This window comes from Magnolia sinica, chromosome 9 (assembly GCF_029962835.1).
Source record: "Magnolia sinica isolate HGM2019 chromosome 9, MsV1, whole genome shotgun sequence".
Classification (NCBI taxonomy): Eukaryota; Viridiplantae; Streptophyta; class Magnoliopsida; order Magnoliales; family Magnoliaceae; genus Magnolia; species Magnolia sinica.
In genome coordinates, this window is record NC_080581.1 from 88,243,230 (window position 1) to 88,268,761 (window position 25,532).

At 41.1% G+C, this 25,532-nt stretch overlaps 3 protein-coding genes across 5 annotated transcripts in view; all 3 read left to right on the forward strand.

Moving 5' to 3' along the window:
- The window catches only part of LOC131255993 (disease resistance protein RPP8-like), a 41,466-nt gene extending 16,274 nt beyond the window's left edge, over nt 1–25,192 (forward strand). For 2 of the 3 annotated variants that reach the window (XR_009176552.1, XM_058256968.1), the window contains one exon: nt 24,996–25,192. The gene's annotated coding sequence lies outside the window, so the exon portion shown is untranslated. Of the gene's footprint in view, nt 1–24,903 lie in introns of all 3 variants that reach the window. The other variant, XM_058256967.1, reaches the window with a different exon arrangement.
- Nucleotides 8,042–10,693, forward strand: LOC131255332 (putative disease resistance protein At1g50180). Its single transcript, XM_058256033.1, has one exon. It carries the CDS (start codon nt 8,042–8,044, stop codon nt 10,691–10,693), a length of 2,652 nt encoding a protein of 883 aa, XP_058112016.1.
- Nucleotides 20,594–25,192, forward strand: LOC131255994 (putative disease resistance protein At1g50180). Its single transcript, XM_058256971.1, has 2 exons — nt 20,594–22,211; nt 25,002–25,192. The coding sequence occupies exons 1-2, from the start codon at nt 20,609–20,611 to the stop codon at nt 25,037–25,039; spliced, it is 1,641 nt and encodes a 546-aa protein (XP_058112954.1). The 5' UTR covers nt 20,594–20,608; the 3' UTR covers nt 25,040–25,192.
- Nucleotides 25,193–25,532: the final 340 nt, after the last annotated feature.

Below are 25,532 nucleotides of genomic sequence, written 5' to 3' on the forward strand. Positions count from 1 at the left end.
ATGGTTCTTTTGGCGGCAAAGGATGTTCCCTTAATTTAAACCCACCCCCAGTACCGTCCAAACTCCGGGGAGTTGATAGGCAAAAATTTGGTTTAAATAAGTTCAACAAAAGGTTCGAGTCTTACAAAATTTGGGGTAGGAATGAAAATAAATTTTAAAGAAGCGGGTTAAGGAAACGAGGGCTAATTTGGTGAGAAACCACCATTTCTTGGCATCTGCGTCCGGGAGGCTTGGAAAAGCTGGATTGAAATTTCATTGGTCGGCCCGATGAAAGCCTGGCCTACAACCGCTTCTGTGGAGGTAAGAAATAAGACCAGGGAACCTATTTAATGGGAGGAAGCTCGGGACGTTCCAAGTTTATTAGAAAAGGGGTGCCAACCTTCGGCCAACTTCCATTGTTGGTTCCTTTGAGAGTTTGGGGAAGATTGGACCAATGGGTTGTTAAAAAGGTTTTCAATTGTTTGGTTGGTTTCCTTTGGGAACATTTTTGATGGAGTTGGGTTTGGGGATTTTTGGGGTTGTTAAGTAAGGGTTTGGGGGAAGGGAACTTGGGCCTGGGCGGGGGTTAATTGCTGTCGAAGCTTCCTTAAGGCTAGCTGTGAGGGGGGTTTATGTGGAACATTAGCCCGGAGGAACCAATTTAAAGGATAAAAATAAAAGTTTCTGGATGATGTTATGGGAATTATCAACAAAGCAACATGGGCGGAAAATAATTTAGATAAACCCCGAACTCGGGTTAAATTTTCCAAAGACCAAAATGTTTGGTGAAGGTTGAAGATATCCGGAGGTACAAACCACAAAAATAGTTCAAGGAATTGTTTTGGTGGAAAAATAAATTTCCAAAAGCGAATATGGGTTAAAACCTTTAAAACAAGGGCCATTGCGAAAGGGGGATGATTGAGGGGGGAAAGTGCCTTAAGTATCCATTTTCCTTCGGAGTAACATTGCCCGGGAAGGATAGTTGGAATTAAAAATGCCATGGAGAAGGATTTTTAAGGGATTCGGGTTCACCAAAACCTGGCATCCTTTGCAATAAGGATAATCAAAAAGGAGTCCCCAGGATTGGTCTTGGGAAAGGAGGTATAGTTGGGTCGAAACGGAACCTTTCTTCTTTTTACAATCGGTTTTACAAATATTAAAAATTAAATAAAATTTTGATCTTTTTTGCCCCTAATTAGGGATTTACAAATTTCAAAGCCTAAAACCCTTTGGTTGTTTGTAGCCAAAATTTCTTTTGTTTACAAGCAAAATCTTCTTGGTTGTTTAGCCCGAACAACTTATTGGGTTTTAGCCAACACCCTTTGAGAAGTTGGGGAAGGAGGGTTTGTCGTCAAGTTTTCATTAAGGATTTTTTAGGGAGGGAATAAAAGGGCACCAACTTAGATTTTAGAATTTTAAGAAAAGTTAAGTCTTCCAGTGGATTCACTTCCCCACCCTTAAGAATTGAATTGGAAGACTGGAAGAATTGAAAGAAATGGAGGTGGGGAGAGGTGGTTTAATTGTATTTCTTTGTATCTAAGATGGATGGTTTTGTTTTTTTTTTTTCTTTTTATTTTTTTAAAATTGGCGAAAGAAAGCTTTACCCCCGTTTTTTGATTCTCGGCCCCTTTCTTTGAAATTACTTTATTTGGTTTTTTTTTTTTAATGACATGGGCAGGGGAACCCAAAGTTGGAGGGAAATGGGACGGAAAAGTTGGTTTCGAAATTTTAAGGAAAGTTATTAAAAACAAATTGGGAACATAAATTTGGAGGTATTCAAGGAAAGTAACATCAATTAAATACCCGAAACCCATTTTTACTGGAAAATTTTAGGATTTTGCGGGGGGTACCAAACCCCAAAAATTTTTTTAAGAAATTTTAAAAATTAATTGGTGTGCTCCAATTGGGATTGGTTGGAATGTTAATAGGTACAATTACAAGGGTTTGAGGCCAAATTGAAAGGAAGTGGGCGTGGAGATTGGGGAAATTTCAAGATATGGATTTTTTTCCATACCATTGGTTTCTGATGTTGATATGAAATAAATTCCATAGGAAGAAACAGAAAATTGGGTTTATTATGATTGAGATGATAATTTTTGGAAAAATTTTCCTCAAGGCTTTGAAAGTTTAAACCTTTGAATTGTTTTTTGAGGATAACCAAATTAATTTTGGAATTTAACTTTGTAAATTTTGAAAATCTTTGACAAAATAAGAATTTCCTTACATTGGAAAAAATTTATTTAAAATTTTGATGAAGAGATGAATTTTTGGCTTAGACTTTTATTGTAAACAACCAATTCATGGAAATTTTTTTAAAGGTGGTAAAACTAAGCGATAATTGAATTAATTGTTTTTTTGGGAAAAGCGGGTGGTAAGCATGTGCAATTTGGGATTGGTTTGACATAAAACCGAATTGGGAAGGGCTTGTCCTAGATTTAATTTCCTTGTTTGGTTAAAAGGGGATTTTGTACGGAAGATCCTTTCCTTTAAAGAAAGGTAAATTAAAGAACTTTTGAGATGTTGGGTAAAATTTTTTTTTTTCTAGTTGCTAATTAGATAAATTTTAGAATTGGCATCAGTCAGAGACCCTTTTTCTTGAGCTTTTAAACTGATGGTGTGGGCCAATTTTTTGTCGGTAGTGACATGATGAGAGGCTCCACTGTCTAGCAGCCATGATGGATTATTGGTGGTGGTATTGGCAGCATAGTGAGCCCGTGGCTGCCAAGAGGTGGAAGAGGTAGCTGGTGGTGTAGCACTTGTAGTGGATGATGTATTGGTACAAGCTGGAAGGATGGACATCGCTTGACAGTGTGACCTAGAATGCCACAGATTTGGCAAAACCCCACTATCGCCTAGTCCATCCAAGATCTTCTCTGTAAGGTCTTCTTCCTCCATTAGGGCGCCTAGGATGGCCAATTCATCTGTACGTGCTTTGACAGAGTGCAAAAAATCAGTTACTGTCATAGTGCTGTTACTGGGATTTTTGAGAAGATTTTTGACTTGTTTGATGCGACCATGAGATGGTTTGGCATAGGTATTTACTAGAATAGTCCATGCTTCACAAGAGGTTTTGGCACGAGCAATGAATGAGATGATTGTGGGTGAGAGAGAGCCAATGAGAGCATTCAAAATCAGTTGATCTTGGCGAATCCAGAGGGTGTAGGCAGGATTTAGTGTGGCAACATTGTTTGTTGTTAGAGTTTTGGGTGGACAAGGTCTGGATCCATCAATGTATCCAAGGAGATCATAGCCAATGAAGAGTGTTTCAAATTGGATTTTCCATGAGAGTTAGTTGGAGGAGGTAAGTTTAAGAGGAGCTTGTGCAGCTGTGTTGATTGTGAGGAGTTGAGATTCATTGGTGATGGGTAGAATGGGTGTACCATTTGGAGTAGTCATGACGGTATGGGAAGGGGGGAAAGGGAGAGAAAAAAAATTTTTTAGCAGCAATGAAGGAGGAGCTGCTTTGATACCATGAAGAGATTGATAAATGTGTGAACTTACCATTTTCATTAAAGAAACAAATCGTATAAATAATACATTGAATCAAAACAGAAAGCAATAACTATATACTATATTTCAGCAATATTCAAGCTGACTTATTCGGAGGACTACATTCAAAAATACAATTGCAGTTAGAACTGCTGAAGCTGTTATACACCAGAATTTTTGACTACTTCTATATAAAGGCCTGCTTCTGATGTCTTCCTGTCGTAAAACGGTGAGCTTTATGCTTGGTCTGGAAAATGATAGGTGGGGGCCTTAATTTTTTGTCCGCCCCTGCCTGAATGTGATACTGCTGATTGAGTAAATTTTTGTTTTTGAAAAAAAAAAAATGATAGCGAGTGAGAGTTTTGATGTAAGCACATGCAGGAGTGTCTACCAGCTAGACTCCCTTTCTTTCTCATTACTAATTTCGGGCTGTATCTCAGCCGTTCCGCGCACAGGAGACCATTAGTGTGTGTGTGTGTGTGTGAGAGAGAGAGAGAGAGAGAGAGAGAGAGAGAGAGAGAGAGCTTAGAAGCCTCGAATGATGACTAAACGAAAGCAAAGGTGGTGAATTATTGTGATAAAGTGCCTAAAAACCTAGACCTTGAGGCCCTGCTTTTGTTTTGTTTGTTTGTTTGTTTGTTTGTTTTTCTTTTTTTTTCTTTTCTTTTTTTTTTTTTTTTTTAAATTTTTATTATAGCTTTTCCTATAGACTCTGAAATCCATGTGCACAAATTGATTTTGTTGTGGATAGCCGAAGGATTCGTGCAGCTAAGATGAGAAGAAGAAATCGATAATGTTGTGGAGGATTACCTAGAAGAGATCATCAACAAAAGCATGGTTCAGGTGGTGTAAAGGAAAAGCAATTGGAACGATTGAAACATGATGTATACATGATCTCCTGTGCGACCAAGCGATTTCAAAAGCCTAGCAAGATAAGAGTTCTGGATACCTGTGGGAACAGAGCCAAATCACCAGCCACAGCAAGTCGACTTGTGATTATAATTTTTTTTTATTTTTTTTCCAGTCATGCTTACACACCCCACAAACACCCGTGCACTCACATCACGATGAGAGCTCGCACGCATAACCTCATGTTGAAACTCTTTAAATAAGGTTATGAACCCTAGGGAAAAGGGTCGGAATCATACTATAACTAAAACTCCTAGAAATCGTGACTTACTATAAATAGTAAACTTACCATTTATAGATGGTCATGATTTCCACTAGACCTCATGGTTTAGGCCAAAACTAGTAAGTATCCTATTTGGCTCAACCATGCTATTCTCTTAATTATTCTAAGCACTTTTCATGTTGGGCGCAACTCCTAAAGCCCAATGGATGAAGAGTTATACTCAAACTAAAACTTACTATAAATAGTAAAAATGAAATTAAAGCAGGAATTTGACCGTCGATCTGATGGTATTTTGCAAATTCGAAATGGGCTAAAGTAGATCGTCCTACCCCAAAATCATATATGATACATCCGATAGCTCATTCTGGTTTGCGAGATATGTCCGTTTTAAGTTCTGATGGTCCGGATCACTTCTGTCGTCGACCGGGCCTTTTCTAATCCATCTTGACCATGAAAGTGTCCGCAACCCGCTCTACATCATTGTCACGTAAAGTAATTGGAGGTTTCAAGTCTCCTCAAAGAAGAGGTTTGAAATCCAAGGTGGAAGCTTGGATCACATCCAAACTCATCCTAAGAGTTGCATGTGTAACATGTATCTCACTAGGCTACTAACCTATTGGGCACATGGCCCATTGATATCCCAAAACAATCAGTATTGCATCACTATAATTACTTTAATAGGATGATTTATGTCATCCAAATATTGTCCATATAAATCAACGGTTAAGAATCGTTCGTTAGTAACTCGGATGTGATCCTATGCTTGCGGCCCATCCAAGACTTAGAATTTCATCATTTTCGAGCAAATTATATATTTCAACAGGCTTCTTACAACCATTGTATCAAACATTACATACATACACTAATTAGATATATTAAAGTTAATTTAGTAATTAAATTCAAAATCCGTAAATATACTATACATAACTACTTTGGAATAACTGGTGATTCTAAAGCAGGGTGCCAAACACAATGGAAAAATTCCAAGTCCAGGGGGTTCCAAATCTTCTCTCCCAAATAGGCTCATTCAATTAATAACGGGAGATAATAAAATATCACTTTCCTGCATATTGATTAATTGGTCTGACACGCTTCAGTGTCATTTGCAAATCATCAGCATTATTGGTATAAATGGGGCCGGTTAAGACCAGGCCAATCTCTATCTAAGCCTGGCTTGCATTGTCCAATATAAGCCAAGCCCAGACTAGGGACGAGCCAAAATAGTCCAGCCTAAGCACGCTGGAAAAGCATTGGTAGGGGGCTGACCCTGCAAACTCTAATGAGCTGGGCGGGCCAACCGGCTGTTGTACGCAGTCCGAACCGAGCCCAATTGAGAAGCAAGCCTGAATTTTAAGCTTGAAGTTAACCCTCTGGCCTGATGCTTTAGATTAAGCCCTGCCCAATGTATAACAGGCTCGAAAGCCTGATGGGCAAGCCCAACCCAACCCATCGACAGCCCTAGTCAGCACTACTGGACATGGACATGCATGAATTGCCACCCAACCTCATCAAGTTTTACTAATTATTTATCTATATCAGATAAAGACCCTATGGGAATGCAGGAGAAGATGCTAAACCTTTGGAAAAACATGCCATTTAAAGAGAGGCTGGCTAACACCACATGTGGGTTAATGCCTTGCTCATTCCCATTTACACTCAGAAACAAGTAATGAAATCGAACAAGAGAAGGTGACCAGATCTTTCCATCAGGTGGGGTTTACTGTTAATATCTTTAGGCCTATAATCAGGAATTTCAAACTCAGGTAGTCACAACATATAAAACAAATGGTCGGCAAAGGAAATTGTTTTAACTGCCAGTTTTGTTCTGTATATTGTAGTCCATCAGACTGAAACTGCCTGATTTTTTTAGGGGGAGAGCATCTATGCGTTAGTTTCAACAAGATAAAAATCTCAGATCTCCCACATGATCTGAACAGATCAAGATTCTGAAATCGATTAATCAGAACGATTGAGGCACCTCTTTGACCAGAGAGAGAGGGAGGCCCACCTTCCTACATCACATCCCACCTAAAATCCGAATATAGAAGGCAAAATTAGACCAAGAGCAGCGTTGACTTACTACATCCAATCCGCGTAATAAAGAAAGAGTTAATCATTGGAAGGGCCTATACATGGCGATTGATGATCCAAATCATCCATCTGGACTAAAGGGCTGTGGACGGGTCATGATCCAAAACTCAAGCCGACTAATGATGCTCTCCATCGAATTTGTCACATCAAAAGGACAGTTACAACTTAAAAATAAAAAATAATGGTGACCATTCGACTCAAAATTTTCAGTTGGTTGTTCTATCAGTGTGATTTTAGACAATCATCCATCTTAGTTTAAACCAATAAGATGAACGGTTTGGATCATGCATCCATGTGGGAACTATCCAGCCCTAAATGGCAGGCCAAAACCCAGAGAAAACTTTGGCTACCAACTACAACGAAATGAATATGTCATGTTAGTGGTAGAGTTGTTGAATCAAATGAAGTCTATTGGCAAGCTGGTGCTGTTTTCAAACCAAACAAAGTCGATATATGTTTATCTTACATGCCCCTTGTCGTACCATAATATATTTCCTGTCGACATGCCACTTGTATAGGAAAGACATCAGTACACTGGAAAAAGTAGGCCCCACCATCAACATCAGGAAAAAAAGAGCCGGTTAATGATCAGATTGGTCACACCATTTGAATGATCAGATGAGTCCTTACTCTTGCCCGGGTGGTAGACTCTCAGGAGTTTCAACTCCCCGTCAGGGGTTCGAGTACCCATAGGTGGTGAAATTCCACCAGCGTGAGTGTTTGGGGTGCGTGTGCGTGTGTAGAAAAAAACATTAAAAAAAAAAAAAAGGATGGTTGCAACACGAACCCCAATTAGGAGAAGTTGAGCACCAACACATCATATGTCCCCTGGCCATATATCAATCAGAACTACAAGAATGGGAGAGTTTGATCTGGTCCCACCATCGTGGAAAAGTGGACAATACCGATTGGATCATTCATATGAAACAATGACCTGATCGATATTCAGGTCCAGGATGAACGCTGGAGATGGATCTAATCGATCCCTAATCTAGATTGATGATCCAAATCGTCCATCTGGACTAAATATGGCAAATAAACATAACATTGGGCCCTAGAAAAATTCCAACGGTGAGAATCATTGTCACTGGTGCTTCCTGTGATGTGGTCCTCTTTAGCCTTGGATCTGCCTCAAAACAACATCCGAAAAGGATACGCAAAAAATGGATGGACGGTGTGGACCCGTACATCACGGCGTGGATAATTGAGCGCCTTTGCTGATTCTTAAAGCAAAAGGATGAAATCCTTGAGTGACTTTGATTTTGTACCTAATTATCTTCCCTATTGAAGGTTGACCTGAGAAAGGCTTGTTTTGAGCTTAGAAGCTTTTGAAGAGGGGAGAGAGAGAGTATGGCTGGGATCGCTGTTCAGTTCGTAATACAAAGACTGAATGATTTTCTAGCGCAGGAAGCAGAATTGCTACTCGGAGTAGATGGGCAGATCAGATCACTTCGAGACAAACTTGGATGGATGCATGCCTTACTCAAAGACCACCATGGGAATCGCAGAGATAATGATAGAGTTAAGGTTTGGGTGGCCCAAATAAGAGAAGCAGCCTATGATGCTGAGGACGTCATCGACTCCTACATCTTTAACATTCAAAAGCCAGGAAGAGAGACAAGTGCTGGATTCATGGGATCCATACGAAGTTTTGCTTGTTGCATCAAAGACATACCAGCCATCCACAAGATTGGAAAGGAGATTGGTGATATAGAAAGAAGGCTCAACGATATCTCATCCAACAGATCAGATTATGGCATCGGCAATATACCAGGATGTGGAGAAGCTTCATCTTCGTCATATCAAAGCCAGACGTGGAGGGAGAAGAGGCTTCCCATCGCCGAGGAAGCTGATGTGGTTGGTGTTGAAGTTGAGACAAAGACACTGGTGGGGCGGCTGATTGAAGGAGACGCGCGGCGTGCTGTCATTTCGATCACTGGTATGGGAGGGATAGGTAAAACTACTCTCGCTAAGAAAATTTACAATAACATCCATATAAAGAAGAATTTCGATTTTCATGCCTGGGTGTCTGTGTCTCAAGAACATCGACTGCGAGAGATTTTCCTAAGCATTCTAAAATCTCTGGGACAAGATGAAAGGGAGACAACGCCTGAGGAAGACTTGCGTAAGCAGCTCTATGAGAGCTTGGAAGGGAAAAAATATCTGGTGGTAATTGATGATATATGGACTAGAGATGCTTGGAATGGTTTGGTCTCTGCATTTCCAGATAGGCAAAATGGCAGCAGGGTGCTGCTTACCACTCGCAAGGAAGAAATAGCCAAGTATGCAGATGCAGAGAGCACGCCCCATAAAATGCATTTTCTTAATGAAAGTGAGAGCTGGGCATTGTTCCGTAAGAAAGCACTTCCTGGAAATGTTGCTCTTCCATGCCCTGCAAATCTGGAGGAGTTGGGGGGAAAGATTGTTGCGAAGTGTGGAGGTTTACCTCTAGCTATCGCAGTAATAGGAGGCGTCCTATCAAGGAAAGAAAAATCAGTGAATGAGTGGTACAAAGTGCTTACAAGTCTCGAATGGCAGCTAAATGAAAGCGAAGATGCGATCTCGGGCATATTGGCCCTCAGCTACCATGACTTGCCGTATTACTTGAAGTTCTGCTTTCTTTATTTCGGAGCTTTTCCTGAAGACTCTGAAATTTATGTGGACGACTTGATTAAGTTGTGGATAGCTGAAGGGTTTGTGCAGCAAAGAGGAGAAGAAGAACTGGAGGATGTTGCAGAGGATTATGTGGAAGAGCTCATCAACAGAAGCATGATTCAGGTGGCGCAAAGGAATTTGAATGGAACAGCTATGAAATGCCGTATTCATGATCTTCTACGCGACCTCTCAATAGCAAACGCCAAGGAGGAGAGATTTCTGGACGTGTATGGGAAGACAGCACCAACAACACCAACCACACCACGCCGGCTTACAATTACTGCTTCTGGTGGCCTTCGTAAGTTCATCTTCTCTAACCGCTCCACTCTACACCTCCGCTCTTTGTTTCCCTTCAATGAAAGGTGGGAAGAGATTGAGACGCCGGTGTTGAAAAGCTTCTTCGGGGCTTTAAAATTTCTTCGGGTGATGGATCTCCGGCGTGGAGAGCTCACTAGTCTCCCCGATGAAATTGGATCTCTAATCCAATTGAGGTACCTATGTCTAATGGATAACAGGGAGTTAAGAATGCTACCATCCACCATAACCCGCCTCTCCAATTTACAGACTCTCAATATATTCAATACAAATATCAAAATGCTACCAGTTGATATTTGGAAGATGGAACAGTTACGGCACCTAGTGGTAAAATATGAATGTCAATTCAGCAACAGTACAGCAGTTCATCGCTTAAGCAATCTCCAGACTCTAACAAACATACGGGCTGGCAGCTGGACAGAAGATGAGTTGGAGAAACTGATCAATTTGAGAGAATTGTTGATACGCGGACGTCTCAATATGTCATCATCCCGTCCTATTTCTAAATTGATACACCTCAGATCATTGTGTCTACTGGGAGGATCTGGAAGTTTCATTCCACCTTTTGAGTCCTTGTCAAATCATCACCATCTATATTACATGAATTTGAGTGGACACTTTGAGAAATTACCGGATCTGCATGAATTCCCACCTAACCTCACCCAGTTATACTTGTATGGATCCAAATTAGAGCAAGACCCGATGGGAACGCTGGAGAAGCTACCCAACCTTCGGATTCTCTGTTATGCTGGGGATGTTTACGTGACAAAGGAAATCAACTATTTGTTTATTCGGGAATGCGATGAATTAGAGGAGTGGAGAGTGGAGGAAGGAGCGATGCCTAATCTCACATCTTTAGAGATTAGTAGCTGCGCAAGATTGAAGATGCTTCCAGATGGAATGCGACATCTCACCACCCTTCAAGAATTGAAGTTGAAATACATGACGGAAGAATTCAACAAAAGGGTGAGAGAGAACGAGGGAGAGGACTGGTTCAAGATCCAACACATACCCTCTCTTATCATCAAATAAGAGTAAGGATGGCTTTTTTGTCTTTTTTATTTCTTATTATTATTTATCTGATACTATGCAGGATAGATATAAAATTCGCTTTTGGCATTTCAATTCAGTTCCAATCACTTACTTGCCATCTGTACGGTAGAAATGCATTTCTCATAAGACCTTACTCTGTTACTTTAGGTCCTTTTCAAACTAACTCTGTATGTATATAAAGATGCTCCTGTGCTCTCCGATAGGCAATGTTGGCCGGTGGAGACTTGAAAATTCTCATTAGCATACATGGAAATTTGTAATTGTCCCTATATATGGATTCTTCCACGAATTAAAAGATTATGAAACAAATTCAAATTCTAATTAAGAAAAAGAAAAAAAGAAAAAGAAATAAAGAAACCAGATTCGAATCAGCTTGAATTGCATACAATCATTCGAAATGGGAAAATTCTTTAGCATGTATAGCAAATCGATTGAAATGCTTTCCACAACATGATGTTTACTGAAGTTAAATTATTTAAGTTAAAAGATTTAGGACATTGTATTTGAGAATGTGCTCATGAAGTGTGAATGAAAGAATTTCTTACTCTCGGAGGAAATTTCATTTTTGAAAATAAATGCATTTTGAATGAGACTGACGATTTCTTGTGTTCTATGTGACTTCATGATAAGCAGCCAATGCTTGTTCAAATTTTGGAATCTAATGTAAGCTATGACTGTATAATCACTGATTGTTTTGGTTTACAAGTTTCAGGTCAATTGCAGTGGATTCAACTGATTATGGAGCTAAGACAAAGCACTCTTAAAACAGATCTCTTTGTACTTGTATTCAGACATCTAGTCTTCTTTATAGTTGTAGTTTGGGTTCTTGTTTGGTTAGAGGGAAAATTTTCGTATTTGTACAATAAGGAGATAAGTTTTGTCTCCTTTCTTTTGAGAAGATTTTATGTGAAGATCCCTATTGCGGATGTTGGTGTAATTTGTTTTTCTAGATTCTGCAAAAGCCTTCTTGATGTCATGCAGTGATGACGCAGGGATGAACGTGATGAAGATAACCACTCCGAATCCACGGAGCTTCTCTGGACTCCTCACAGAGACTTCTCGAATCCACGAGGAAAGAAAGTAGAAAATAGAAATAAATTCTAAGAAATTCGAAATTGATTAATTGATCAATAAAAAATGAGTTCACAACCCTTTAAATAGGGGTACCAAGCAATGAGAAAGAAATTAGAATCAAACTACAACTCAAACTCCTAGAATCCATGACTTACTATAAATAGTAAACTTACTATTTATAGACGGTCGTGATGTCTACTAGTACGTAAGGTTTTTGGCCATAAATAGTAAGTGTCCTATTTGGCTTCACCAAACCGTTCTCCTAATTATTCTAAGCTCTTTTCATGTTGGGCGCAACTCCTAAAGCCCGACGGATGAAGAGTTATAATCAAACTAAAACTTACTACTTATAGTAAAAACGAATTTAAAATAGGGAAACGACCGTCGATCTAGGGTTTTTCACAATTCCGGGCTACGTAACCCGGCGTAGCAGAGTTAGTTGGCTAAAGTAGCTCGTTCTACCCCAAAATCATATATTTTACGTCAGGTAACTCATTCCGGATTGCGAGATACGCTTAATCTAAGGTCCGACGGTCCAGATCACTTCTGTCATCGACCGGGCCTTTTTTGATCCATCTTGGCCATGTAACTGTCCGCGACCCGCTCTACATCAGTCTCTTCCACTTCAAAAGAACTCATCCTTGAGTTTTCGTCATGCTCTAGTTCATGATACTCGGTTATGTCCGCGATATTGAAAGTCCGTGAGATTGTCATGTCATCTGGGAGATCAACAACATAAGCGTTGTCATTGATCTTTCGGATGATTGGTACTTGTCTAATCTTCTTATTTTTCAACTTATTGTATGTCCCGGTCAGAAATCTCTCTTTGCGCAGATGGACCATAACGCGGTCGCCCACCTCGAACACCTTTTATCGTCGATGCTTGTCCGCTTGTTCCTTGTACTTCTCGTTCGAGGCATGTAGCTTGGTCTGCACTTCTGCATGGATACCCATGATCTTGTCTACCATATGTTCTGCTGCAATGCTCGTGCCTAGGTGCTTGGGCAGAGGGACTGAGTCAAGTGTGTGGTGAGGCACTCGTCCGTAGATAATCTGGAACGGTGATTTTCCTGTCGAGCGGTTCACCATATTGTTGAATGTAAACTCTACTTGAGACAAGGTCAAATCTCACTGCTTCAGTTTTTCTCCTGAAATATAGCGAAGGAGGTTTCCCAACGTGCGATTCACAACTTCGGTTTGCCCATCAGTCTGTGGGTGGTAAGCACTGCTGAATTGAAGTCGTGTATCGAATCGATTCCATAAAGTCCGCTAAAAGTGGCTAATGAACTTCGTGTCATGATTAGAAGTAATGGTCTTGGGGACCCCGTGTAGCTGTATGACATCCCTGAAAAATAGATTCACCATGTGTGTTGCATCGAGGGTCTTCTTGCATGGGATAAAGTGCGCCATCTTGGAGAAACGATCTACCACCACGAACATCGAATCCATGTCGCGTTGTCTTCATGGGAGACCAATCACAAAGTCCATTAATATATCCTCCCAAGGACCGTTAGGCACAGGTAATGGGGTGTAGAAGCCCGTATTCTGAGATTATCCCTTGAAGGTCTGACAAACATGGCAACGTTGTACGTCTTTTCCCACATCGTATACTAATTGCGGTCAGTAATACCGCTTTTCCATAAGAGCTCGCGTCTTGTCTCGCCCCAGGTGTCCATCGATGCTACCTCCATGTAGCTCCTGAATAATCTGCTCCCTCAAAGAACTTTGGGGGATGCACAATCGTTTCCCTTTGAAGAGAAAATTGTCTTGTATATGAAGGTCACTGAGGTGACCTTCTTGACACTTCATCTAAGAATCTTTGAAGTCCCCATCCTCGGCATACAGCTCCTTGAGACAGTTGAAGCTGACCACCTCATTGCTTATCGTAACAAGTAGTGATGCACGACAGCTAAGTGCATCGGCCACTTTGTTCTGCTGTCCTGACTTGTGCTTCAGAACGAACATGAATTCATGAAAAATGTAACCCATCTAGCATGCACACGATTCACGTTAGTCTGACTATTAATAAATTTTAATGCTTGATGGTCAGTGTACAAAACAAACTCTCTTTAAATCAGATAATGCCGCCAATGTTGCAGCACCTGAACAACTGTGTACAACTCAAGCTTATAAGTGGACCACTTCTTTCGGGCTTCGTTGAGCTTCTCGCTGTAGAAGGCTACCGACCTGCCTTCTTGTGATAATACTCCTCCAATTTCGACGTATGAAGCGTCACACTCAACTTCAAACAATTTCTCAAAATTAGGAAGCACCAAAACCGGTGTTGTAGACAAACGATACTTGATCTCATGAAAGCTCTTATTAGCTTTATTGGTCCACTGGAACGGTCCTTTTTTCATGCAATCTGTTATAGGCGCGACTATGGTACTAAAATCTCGCACAAATCGACGATAGAAAGTCGTCAACCCGTGAAAACTCCTCACCTCATGAATGTTTGTTGGGATCGGCCATTCCCTAATAGCTCGCACCTTTTCATCGTCTACACGAATGCTTGTGGACGTTACAACAAATCCTAGAAACAATAGGCTGTCAGTTAAAAAACTACACTTCTTCAAGTTGAGGTACAACTCGTTAATTTGTAGGACCTGCAGCACCTGCCTGAGATGTTTCCTATGCTCTGCCTCATCCTGGCTATATATCAATATGTTATCAAAATATACTACCACAAATTGGCTAGTGAACGGTTTTAGAACTTGATTCATCAAACGTATAAAGGTACTTGGCGCGTTCGATAGGCCGAAGGACATGACCAGCCACTCATACAACCCTTCCTTGGTCTTAAATGCCATTTTTTACTCATCACCAGGTCGAATACGAATCTGATGGTACCCGCTCCTAAATCTAGTTTAGAGAACACCTTGGCCCCTTCTAACATATCGAGCATATCGTCCAACCGTGGTATTGGGAACCAATATTTGATGGTAATTTTATTGATTGCCGACTGTCGACACACATATGCCAACTTTCATCTTTTTTGGCGTTAATAATGCTGGTACAGCACATGGGCTCATACTCTCTCTCAAGAGACCCTTACGGATTAATTCCTCCACTTGCCCCTGAAGTATCTCACACTCCTTCGGACTCATCAGATAATGAGGGCGGTTGGGCAGGCTAGCCCTAGGAACGAGATCTATGTGACATTGGATGTACTTCATGGGGGGCAATCCATCAGGTAAATCCTCAGGCCAGACTTCTTTGAATTCGTTTAGCAACATTCTTAAACTTGGAGGGATGTTTGAGGGTTCCTCTTCCTCGCCCTTCACCACACAGCGTATACCTCGCAGGTTTCCTTGGATTCTTTTATAAAATCCCGAATGGTCAAGAGGGGACTCCACTCCACTTTAGAGGCTTCAGGGTGGTTCTCTGGTGCCATAGGGGCAAGGATTATTTTTCGACTATCCTTGACGAAAACGTAAATATTATCTCGCCCCCTATGAGTCGCATCATGGTCCGACTGCCAGGGTTGACCAAGTAACAAATGGCAAGCTTCCATATCGACCACGTCACAAAGTATTTGATCTTTATAATTTTTACCAATTGAAAATAAGATAGTGCATTGTTCAGTTACCTTAGTCTCATTCACCTTTTTTATCTATCCAATTGAGTACGGGGAAGGATGTTTCATCGTTGGTAGCCGCAACTTGTCCACCATCACTCTTGAGACGACGTTCTCGCTACTACCACTGTCTATGATCACATCACAGACCTTTTCATTGACGGTGCACCGAGTACGAAATATATTATGTCATTGTGGATGTAATTCCTTTCGTGGGGCATACAACAATCACCTCACAACTAGAAATTCGCCACGATCCTCGCCTGTCATTTCATCGCCACCTGCTATTTCTTCAGTGATTTGTTTATGTTCATCAAAGCGATGGTCTTCTTCTGCGACCTTATCTTCAGTGCCTCCTTCGTTTATAGTCAAGTGTGCTGCAGGACGTTGAGGACACGTGTTTGATAAGTGGTCTGGTTGGCCACAGCGGTAACAATTGTTCGACCTTGGCCGAGCATAAGGATTTTAAATCCTACTCGGACTCGCTGTTGTGGGTGCTGCACGTTGAGGTCTGGATGAGCGGCTCCCAGTATTACGGTTTGCGGTCGTAAGAAGTTGAGGTATTAGGTTTTTTCCTCATGGTAGCACTAGATCCTGCGTGGTACCCGTCATGGACGGTCAGAGTTGAATTGTATATGGACGAGAAGATCTCATCAATTTTCTGTTTATCGATCTAGCACGCCAGTTGTAATTGCTTCATCCACAAGCCCGATTTTACATGAACCTATCTTTATACTTGTAGATAGCAACCGTCACTAGTAATATCGTGCCTACCTTCGGAATAAGTTTACGATCGTTTCGAGCTTACCTGATATTCTTAGATTATGATCACCTCCATGGATTGGTCGTCTGGCAAAACCCTCATTAAGATCCTCGTCGCTAGAACTTGAATCATTTGGTGTAGCCCTACAGTTTGCCACTGTTAGTGCTTTACGAAAATCGGGGTTGCGTTGTACAGCAACCATGTGTGGTGGAGCTACCATGGGTGGGAGAGTGACCAAAGGTGGTGGAGCACCGCCTAGGGCTCGGGGCGAGAGTAGCGCATCCGCAAGATGGTCGAAGTTGCCTGCAGCCCTTGCATGGTCAACTAACTTTCCCGGTGGAAAGCTTCCATTCTTTCCGAAAGATAATGAATCCCTGGATCACCGTCCACAGGATTTTGATTCATACCTTCATTGTTTGCCATCGGCCCGAGGGGAATCCTCGCTCTAATACTAATTGACACAGGGATGAACGTGATGAGGATAACTACTCCGAATCCACGAAGCTTCTTTGGACTCCTCATAGAGACTTTTAGAATCTACGAGGAAAGAAAACAGAAAATAGAAATAAATTCTAAGAAATTCAAAATTAATTAATTGATTAATAAAAAACGAGTTCACAACCCTTTAAATAGGGGTACCAAGCAATGGGAAAGAAATTAGAATCAAACTACAACTCAAACTCCTAGAATCCGTGACTTACTATAAATAGTAAACTTACTATTTATAGACGGTTGTGATGTCTACTAGTGCGCAAGGTTTACGGCCATAAATAGTAAGTGTCCTATTTGGCTTCACCAAACCGTTCTCCTAATTATTCTAAGCTCTTCACATTGAGCGCAACTCCTAAAGCCCGACGGATGAAGAGTTATAATCAAACTAAAACTTACTATTTATAGTAAAAACGAAATTAAAATAGGAAAATGACCGTCGATCCAGGCGTTTTTCGCAATTCTGGGTTGCATAACCCGGCATAGCAGGGTTGGTTGGCTTCAGTAGCTCGTTCTACCCCAAAATCATATATTTTACGTCAGATAACTCATTCCGGATTGCAAGATACGCCCGATTTAAGGTTCGATGGTCTGGATCACTTTTGTCGTCGACCGGGCCTTTTCTGATCCATCTTGGCCATGTAACTGTCCGCGACCCGCTCTACATCAAGTGAGAAGAATTTTATTACAGATGATTGTGTAAAGACCAGCTTTTGATGTCTTCTTGCTGCAAAATGGTGAGCTTCATGGTTGGTCTGACATGGCGGTTTGGATGGTTGTTGTAATGCTTGGTATGTCTCCAGGGTCCAGTGTAAGGTGGTGGTCTGCTTGTATCATTTTGTTGGTGGGCTTGTTCTTTCTGACGATTATGTGGTTTGTGTCCACTTCACTCATACGAGGAGCCCCTCTCTGTACACTCCTTTTCTTTAATGCAATAATTCTCAAGTAACGAGCTCCCACGTTTTTGAATGATGCAATTCTCTTGAGCCTGCTTGAAATTCTATTATCTGCTATTTATTTCCTGGTTCAAAAACTCAAAATTGACTTTCCAAAAGTAAATATACATATAGAAATGATCACATCAAAATAATGTTACAAACAGAAGACGAGAACCATCCCACATACTTATACATGAAATGTCCTTTTGATTTTTTTTTTTTTTTTTTTTTTTTAAAACATCCCACATACAGGTGCAACTTACGGAAGAAGATACATTGAATAAAAATAGGACGAGTTGCATAATTTCTGTTTGATCTGATTGAGTTACAAAAGTTAGCACTTTCGTTTAATACATCATATGAAAACGATGGTTATGGTTGGGTTCTCTATGAGAAACTCCGCACAAATACTCCAAATGTTTCCCCCTGCTACTGGTGCCATGAATGCATAGAATTGGAGTTGCCCCACTTATTTTTTAACTGTATTCGGCATTGAGAGCATTGCTTGTGACTTCAATGAAGGATGCTCCAAGGTTGCTGAGCAAAATACATGTCATTTGTGTAGGAAGAGTTTCACCAATTGCAACTATCAATGCTAGCATCTCCCATGAGAGAACCTACAAAAGAGGTGAATGGTTTTGCATTATTAGCTGAAGTATTCCAAACAGATATTACAAATACGAAAACCATAACAAAAACTTCAAATTTTGTGAAACCTAGAGCTACACAGCCGGTAAAAAGCCCACTCAGGTTCTCATAAGCACCCAAAAATCAGGCCTTCTGGTCTGTGGGGCACTTGGGTTTTGGATCTCCCTCATGTTTGGGCCCAGGTCTTAAAATGAGATGACAAAGCAGAAGAATATAACACAAGCATCATGGCCGGCCCTACAGAGATTTGGGCTACACGGAGGTCACGTTCATATTCGAGTGCTTACTATCAAGCATGGCCACTGCCAAAGCACCGAATTACTCAAATGAAAGCCACCGAACTGCTCGGATGTAATTCCATCCAGACCATTCACACAGCGGGCCACTGTTCATATTGGAGCATGGTGGGATAAAATAATCTCACTCATCCAACCCTTCTCTACCAAAAAAAAAGAAGGGGATTTTTCTCATAAGCTGCCTCTGTTTTGGTTTATAAACTTAAAAATTGTTACTTTTAAATTATTTATCTAAATTCGTAGTTGTTTTGACCGTTACTGAGAAAATCGCTCGCTTGAGCCGCGCATGTGCTTTGAGAAAAGTATACTTTTGGTATTGACGAAATTACTTGAAAAAACCTTTTCCAATCTAACTTTAAAGGAAGGTGGGCTACTTTCATTTGGCAAATCCGGACAGTCCATTTTCTGCATCACATTTTAGAGCGTAGTCCAAAATTGAGCCTAATCCATTGCAAGGATGAAATTAGAATGGTGGCCTTTTTAAGGGTCCACTGTTTCTTGGATTTTGGCCTACTTTAGCGCTGGATATGCCCCATCTTTATCTTTGGGTGCCATACAAAGACTGACCGTGCCCAAAGATCACCGTATCCATCTGGAATCTAATCTGAAACGAGTAGTCATGGATGTGAATTGCATCAGGTCCTGATACAACCTTCAATCTTGACGGGTCCCACTTTCATGAGGCTTGTGATAAATCCAACCTATTCACCATTTTTCCTATCTCATTTTATGGTGTGGGCTTAAAATTGAGGCAGATCTAAGGTACAGGTATACCCACGGCAAGAAAAATCAGATGGTTGTCTTTAACAGTTCACTGTTTCTGACATTTTGGCCCACTCGAGCTATGGTCAAATGGATATGCTCCATATTTTGATACGCCACGTAGAATGTTCTGCCAAACTTGTGAACAGCTTGGATTACTCTAAAACATTGCTATGGGCCTCAATCATGGCGGGGCCACTTTGGTGAGGCTTGTGTCATCCAAACATTGTCCATGTAAATCAATGGTTAAAAATCGTTGGTAAGTAACTCGGATGTGATCCTGTACTTGTGGCCCATACAAGACTTAGAATTTCATCACTTTTGGGCAAAGTATATATTTCAACGGCCGTATTACAACTATTGTATCAAACATTATATACATACACTAATTAGAGATATTAAAATTGATTTAGTAATTAAATTCAAACCCTTATAAATATATTATGCATAACTATGTTAGAATTACTTTCCTGCATATTGATTAAATGTCTAACAAGCTTCAGTGTCATTTCCAAATTGTCAGCTTATTGGTATAAATGGGGCCAGTTAAGACCAGGCCAACCTCTGTCTAAGCCTGGCTTCCATTGTCCAATTTAGGCCAAGCCCAGACTAGGGACGAGCCAAAATAGTCCAGCCTAAGCACGGCCGAAAAGCTTATGATGGGCCCAAGGCATTGGTTGGGGATTGACTCGGCAAATTTAATGGGCTGGGTGGGCCAACCGGCTATTGTACACAGTCCAAACCCGGCCTGATTGAAAAGCAAGCCGAGTCAATCCCCAAGGCGTTGGTTGGGGATTGACTTGGCAAATCTGGCCTGATGCTCTAGATTAAGCCCAGACTAAGGAATAACAGGCCTAAAAGCCTGATAGGCCAGCCCAGCCCATTGACAGCCGTAGTCAGCATTACTGGACCTGGACATGCATGAATTATTGAATTGCCACCCAACCTCATCAAGTTTTACTAATCATTTATCTGTATTAGATAAAGCTCAGATCTCCCACATGATTTGAACAGATCAAGATTCTGAAACGATTAATCAGAATGATTGAGGCACCTCTTTGAACAGACAGAGAGAGGGAGGCCCACCTTACATCACAGCCCACCTAAAATCTGGATATAGCTGGCAAAATTAGACCAAGAGCAGCCCTCAAAACAACATCCAAAAAGGATACGCAAAAAATGGATGGACGGTGTGGATAAGACCCGTACATCACGGCGGGGGTAGGTGCGTCTGAAATAATTGAGCGCCTTTGATTTTATACGGAGTTATCTTCCCTATTGAAAGTTGAGCTGAGAAAGGCTTCTTTTTGAGCTTAGAAGCTTTTGAAGGGGGGAGAGAAAGAGAGTATGGCTGATATTGCTGTTCAGTTCATCATACAGAAACTGAACGAAATTCTAACTCAGGAAGCAGATTTGCTACTCGGAGTAGATGGGCAGATCAGATCGCTTCGAGACAAACTTGGATGGATGCATGCCTTGCTCAAAGACCTCCATGGGAAGCGCAGAGATAATGACAGAGTTAAGGTTTGGGTGTCCCAAATAAGAGAAGCAGCCTATGATGCTGAGAACGTCATCGATTCCTACATCTTTAACATTCAAAAGCAAGGAAGAGATACAAGTGCTGGATTCGTGGGATCCATACGAAGTTTAGCTTGTTGCATCAAAGACGTAGCAGCCATCCACAAGATTGGAAAGAAGATCGGTGAGATAGAAAGAAGGCTCAACGAGATCTCATCCAATAGATCAGATTATGGCATCGGTAATATACCAAGATGTGGAGAAGCTTCATCTTCCTCAAATCCAAGCCAGACATGGAGGGAAAAGAGGGTTCCCATCGCCGAGGAAGCCGATGTGGTTGGTGTTGAAGATGAGACAAAGACACTGGTGGGGCGGCTGATTGAAGGAGATGCGCGGTGCGCTGTCATTTCGATCACTGGTATGGGAGGAATAGGTAAGACTACTCTCGCTAAGAAACTTTACAATAACATCAATGTAAAGAAGAATTTCGATTTTCATGCCTGGGTGTCTGTGTCTCAAGAACATCGACTGCGAGAGATTTTCTTAAGCATTCTAAAATCTCTTGGACAAGATGAAAGGGAGACGACACCTGAGGAAGACTTGCCTAAGCAGCTCTATGAAAGCTTGGAAGGTAAGAAATATCTGGTGGTAATTGATGATATATGGACTAGAGATGCTTGGAATGGTTTGGTCTCTGCATTTCCAGATAGGCAAAAGGGCAGCAGGGTGCTTCTTACCACTCGCAAGGAAGAAATAGCTAAGTATGCAGATGCACAGAGCACGCCCCATAAAATGCATTTTCTTAATGAAAGTGAGAGTTGGGTATTGTTATGTAAGAAAACACTTCCTGGAAATCTTGCTCCTCCATGCCTTCCAAATCTGGAGGAGTTGGGGGGAAAGATTGTTGCGAAATGTGGAGGTTTACCTCTTGCTATTGCAGTAATAGGAGGCGTCCTATCAAGGAAAGAGAAATCAGTGAATGAGTGGTACAAAGTGCTTACAAGTCTCGAATGGCATCTAAATGAAAGCGAAGATGCGATCTCCGGTATATTGGCCCTTAGCTACCATGACTTGCCGTATTACTTGAAGTTCTGCTTTCTTTATTTCGGAGCTTTTCCTGAAGACAATGAAATTTATGTGGGCGACTTGATTAAGTTGTGGATAGCTGAAGGGTTTGTGCAACAAAGAGGAGAAGAAGAACTGGAAGATGTTGCAGAGGATTACGTAGAAGAGCTCATCAACAGAAGCATGATTCAGGTGGCGCAAAGGAATTCGAATGGAACAGCTATGACATGCCGTATTCATGATCTTCTACGCGACCTCTCGATAGCAAACGCCAAGGAGGAGAGATTTCTGGACGTGTATGGGAAGACAGCTACTAAATCACCAACCACGGCACGCCGGTTTGCAATTACTGCTTCTGTTGGCTTTGGTAAGTTCATGTCCCTTAACCGCTCCACTCTACACGTCCGATCTTTGTTGTGCTACAATGAAGAGTGGGAAGAGATTGAAACACCGGTGTTGAAAAGCTCCTTCGGGGCTTTCAAATTTCTTCGGGTGATAGATCTGCGGTACATACAGCTCACTAGTCTCCCGGATGAAATTGGGTCTCTAATCCACTTGAGGTACCTACGGCTCATGGGTACCCAGTTAGAAAAGCTACCATCCACCATAACCCGCCTCTCCAATTTACAGACTCTCAATCTACTGTCTACAAATATCAATATGCTACCAGTTGATATTGGGAAGATGGAACAGTTACGGCACCTAGTGGTAAAATATGAATGTCAATTCAGCGACGGTACAGCAGTTCATCGCTTAAGCAATCTCCAGACTCTAAAATACATTTCTTCTGGCAGCTGGATAGAAGATGAGTTGGAGAAACTGATCAATTTGAGAGAATTGTTGATACGCCTACGTCTCAATAATATTGCATCTTCCGGTCCTATTTCTAAATTGGTACACATCAGATCATTGTGTCTAGAGGGAGGATCTGGAAGCTTCATTCCAGCTTTTGAGTCCTTCGCAAATCGTCACCATCTATATTACTTGAAATTGGGTGGAGGCTTAGAGAAATTACCGGATCTGCATGAATTCCCACCTAACCTCACCGAGTTATACTTGTATGAATCCAAATTAGAGCAAGACCCGATGGGAACGCTGGAGAAGCTGCCCAACCTTCGGATTCTCCGGTATGGTGAGGATGTTTACGGCACAAAGGAAATGGTTTTCTCCGCTGGAGGGTTTCCGCTGCTCGACGATTTGATTATTCGGGAATGCGATGAATTAGAGGAGTGGAGAGTGGAGGAAGGAGCGATGCCTAATCTTACATCTTTACAGATTATTAGCTGCAAAAGAATGAAGATGCTTCCAGATGGAATGCGACATCTCACCAACCTTCAAGAATTGAAGTTGTCTGGGATGACGGAAGAATTCAAAGAAAGGGTGAGAGAGAATGAGGGAGAAGACTGGTTCAAGATCCGACACATACCCTCTCTTATCATCGAATAAGAGTAAGGATGACTTTTTAGTCTTTTTTATTTTTTATATTATTTATCTAAGACTATACATGATAGATATACAATTCGCTTTTGGCATTTCAATTCAGTTCCAATCACTTATTTGCCATCTGTACGGTAGAAATGCATTTCTCATGGACCTTACTCTGTTGCATTAGAATCCTTTTCAAACTAACTCTATATGTATATAAAGATGCTCCTGTGCTCTCTGATCATCATACTCCGAGTTTTTTCACTTAGACAGTTCAATCAATCAATCACAACTATTCATTATGTCCGAAACATATACCTTGCACTGTAATGAAAAAATCACACCGATTGGATGATCCAATCCATCCTTGATTTTGCCTTGCTTTTCTATAGCCATTCTTTTCCCAAGCCAGGAATGGAATGGATATAATTGCCTAATAAAAGTAATTATTTAGAATCATAAACAATCTATGATGGTTTCTAACAAATAAATGGATCAATTTGTTTATTGGAACTATTTTGGTATAAATGATCATGACCAGCCATATTAAAGACCATTGATCTAATAGTTAATATTTGTCAGGACAGTGTAATTCTTACATGGTTGTACATGAAATGTACACAGTCCAGATCAATGGACTGGGAAGTCTCACACACACACACACGTGTGGTATATATATCCCGGTCTCCTGTGAGCAGGGGGTGTCAATGGACTGGGATCGGATCTGAAAAATCAGAATTTTGAATAGGGCTGGCGCAATGGCCCAGTCTGAAACAATTTAAAATCTGGGCCGAGACTAATCCAGGCCCAGCCCAATGGCCCAGTCTGAAACAATTTAAAATCAGGGCCGAGACTAATCCAGGCCCAGCCCAATGACAGCCCTACCTGTGAGCGAGACCGCAGACCATTTCGTGCACGGATGGAGCTTGCAACTAAGAAACAAGGAAAAGTGAGTAATTCTCGGAGACTATTTGTAGGGTTGTCAACGGGCCAGGCCTAGGGTAGGCCTTAGCCTGGATTTCGAACTGTTTTGGGCCAGGCGGTCGGCCAGCTCTATTTGAAATATGATTTTACAGGCCTGAGCCCGGCCCATTGACAATCCTATCCACACGTGGGTCTTCAACCCACACGCATATGAGATGAGACCTTTCTCTCTCTTTCCCACCATCTCCTTCTCACGCTCTCCTCTCGCATTATCTATCTCGCTATTTACAAAGTGTTTTTTTTTTTTTTTTAAATTTCCTTGTAGGCACGGCCACGATATTAACGGGCAACAACACCAGCTCTTGTTTTGAAATTTTTGGAGGTATTGTTTTTATTTGTTCTTGCTGAATTCATGGTTTTGAGTTAAGAAATGTAATTGTGGATTTACACTATTTAGAATTTTTCTCTAATTTAAATCTTTAATGGGAGAATTTGGTTAAAATTTGGGAATATTGATATGTTAAATCCCTATACGAGGACCCATCTTTGCAATTTAAAATTCCTAATTGGAGTTTTTGCCTACTAGGGGATTTTGTATTTGAAAATGTGCTCATGAAGTGTGAATGAAAGAATTTCTTGCTCTGCTGAAGAAATTTCAATTTTGAAAATAAATGCATTTTGAATGGGACTGACGATTTCTCTTGTTCCAGGTGACTTCATGATAAGCAGCCAATGCTTGTTCAAAATTTGGAATCTAATGTAAGCTATGACTGTATAATCACTGATTGTTTTGGTTTACAAGTTTCAGGTCATGAATTGCAGGGATTTGGCTGGTTGTGGAGCTAAGACGAAGCACTCTCAAAACAGATCTCTTCGGACTTGTATTCAGACATCTAGTCTTCTTTATAGTTGTTGTGTGGGTTCTTGTTTGGTTAGATGGAAAATTTTCCTATTTGTACAATAAGGAGATAATTTAATTTGTCTCCTTTGTTTTCAAAAGATTGTATGTGCAGATCCCTATTGGAGATGTTGGTGTAAATTATTTTTTTCTGCAGAAGCTTCTTCATGTAATGCAGTGAGAAGAATTTTATTACAGATGATTGTGTAAAGACCAGGTTTGATGTCTTCCTGTTGCAAAATGGTGAGCTTCATGGTTGGTCTGAGGTGGCAGTTCGGATGGTTGTTGTTATATATGCTTGGTATGTCTCCAGGGTCCAGTGTAAGGTGGTGGTCTGGTTGTATCATTTTGTTGGTGGGCTTGTTGTTTGTAACAGTTATATAGTTTGTGTCTGCTTCACTCATATGAGGAAGCCCTCTCTGCACACTTCTTTTCTTCAAT

Coding starts and splice junctions, on each gene's coding strand:
- LOC131255332 (XM_058256033.1), top strand. CDS start 8,042: ATGGCTGGGATCGCTGTTCAGTTCGTAATACAAAGACTGAATGATTTT.
- LOC131255994 (XM_058256971.1), top strand. CDS start 20,609: ATGGCTGATATTGCTGTTCAGTTCATCATACAGAAACTGAACGAAATT. Junction 22,212..25,001: donor TACTGCTTCTGTTGGCTTTG/GTAAGTTCATGT, acceptor TACAAGTTTCAG/GTCATGAATTGCAGGGATTT.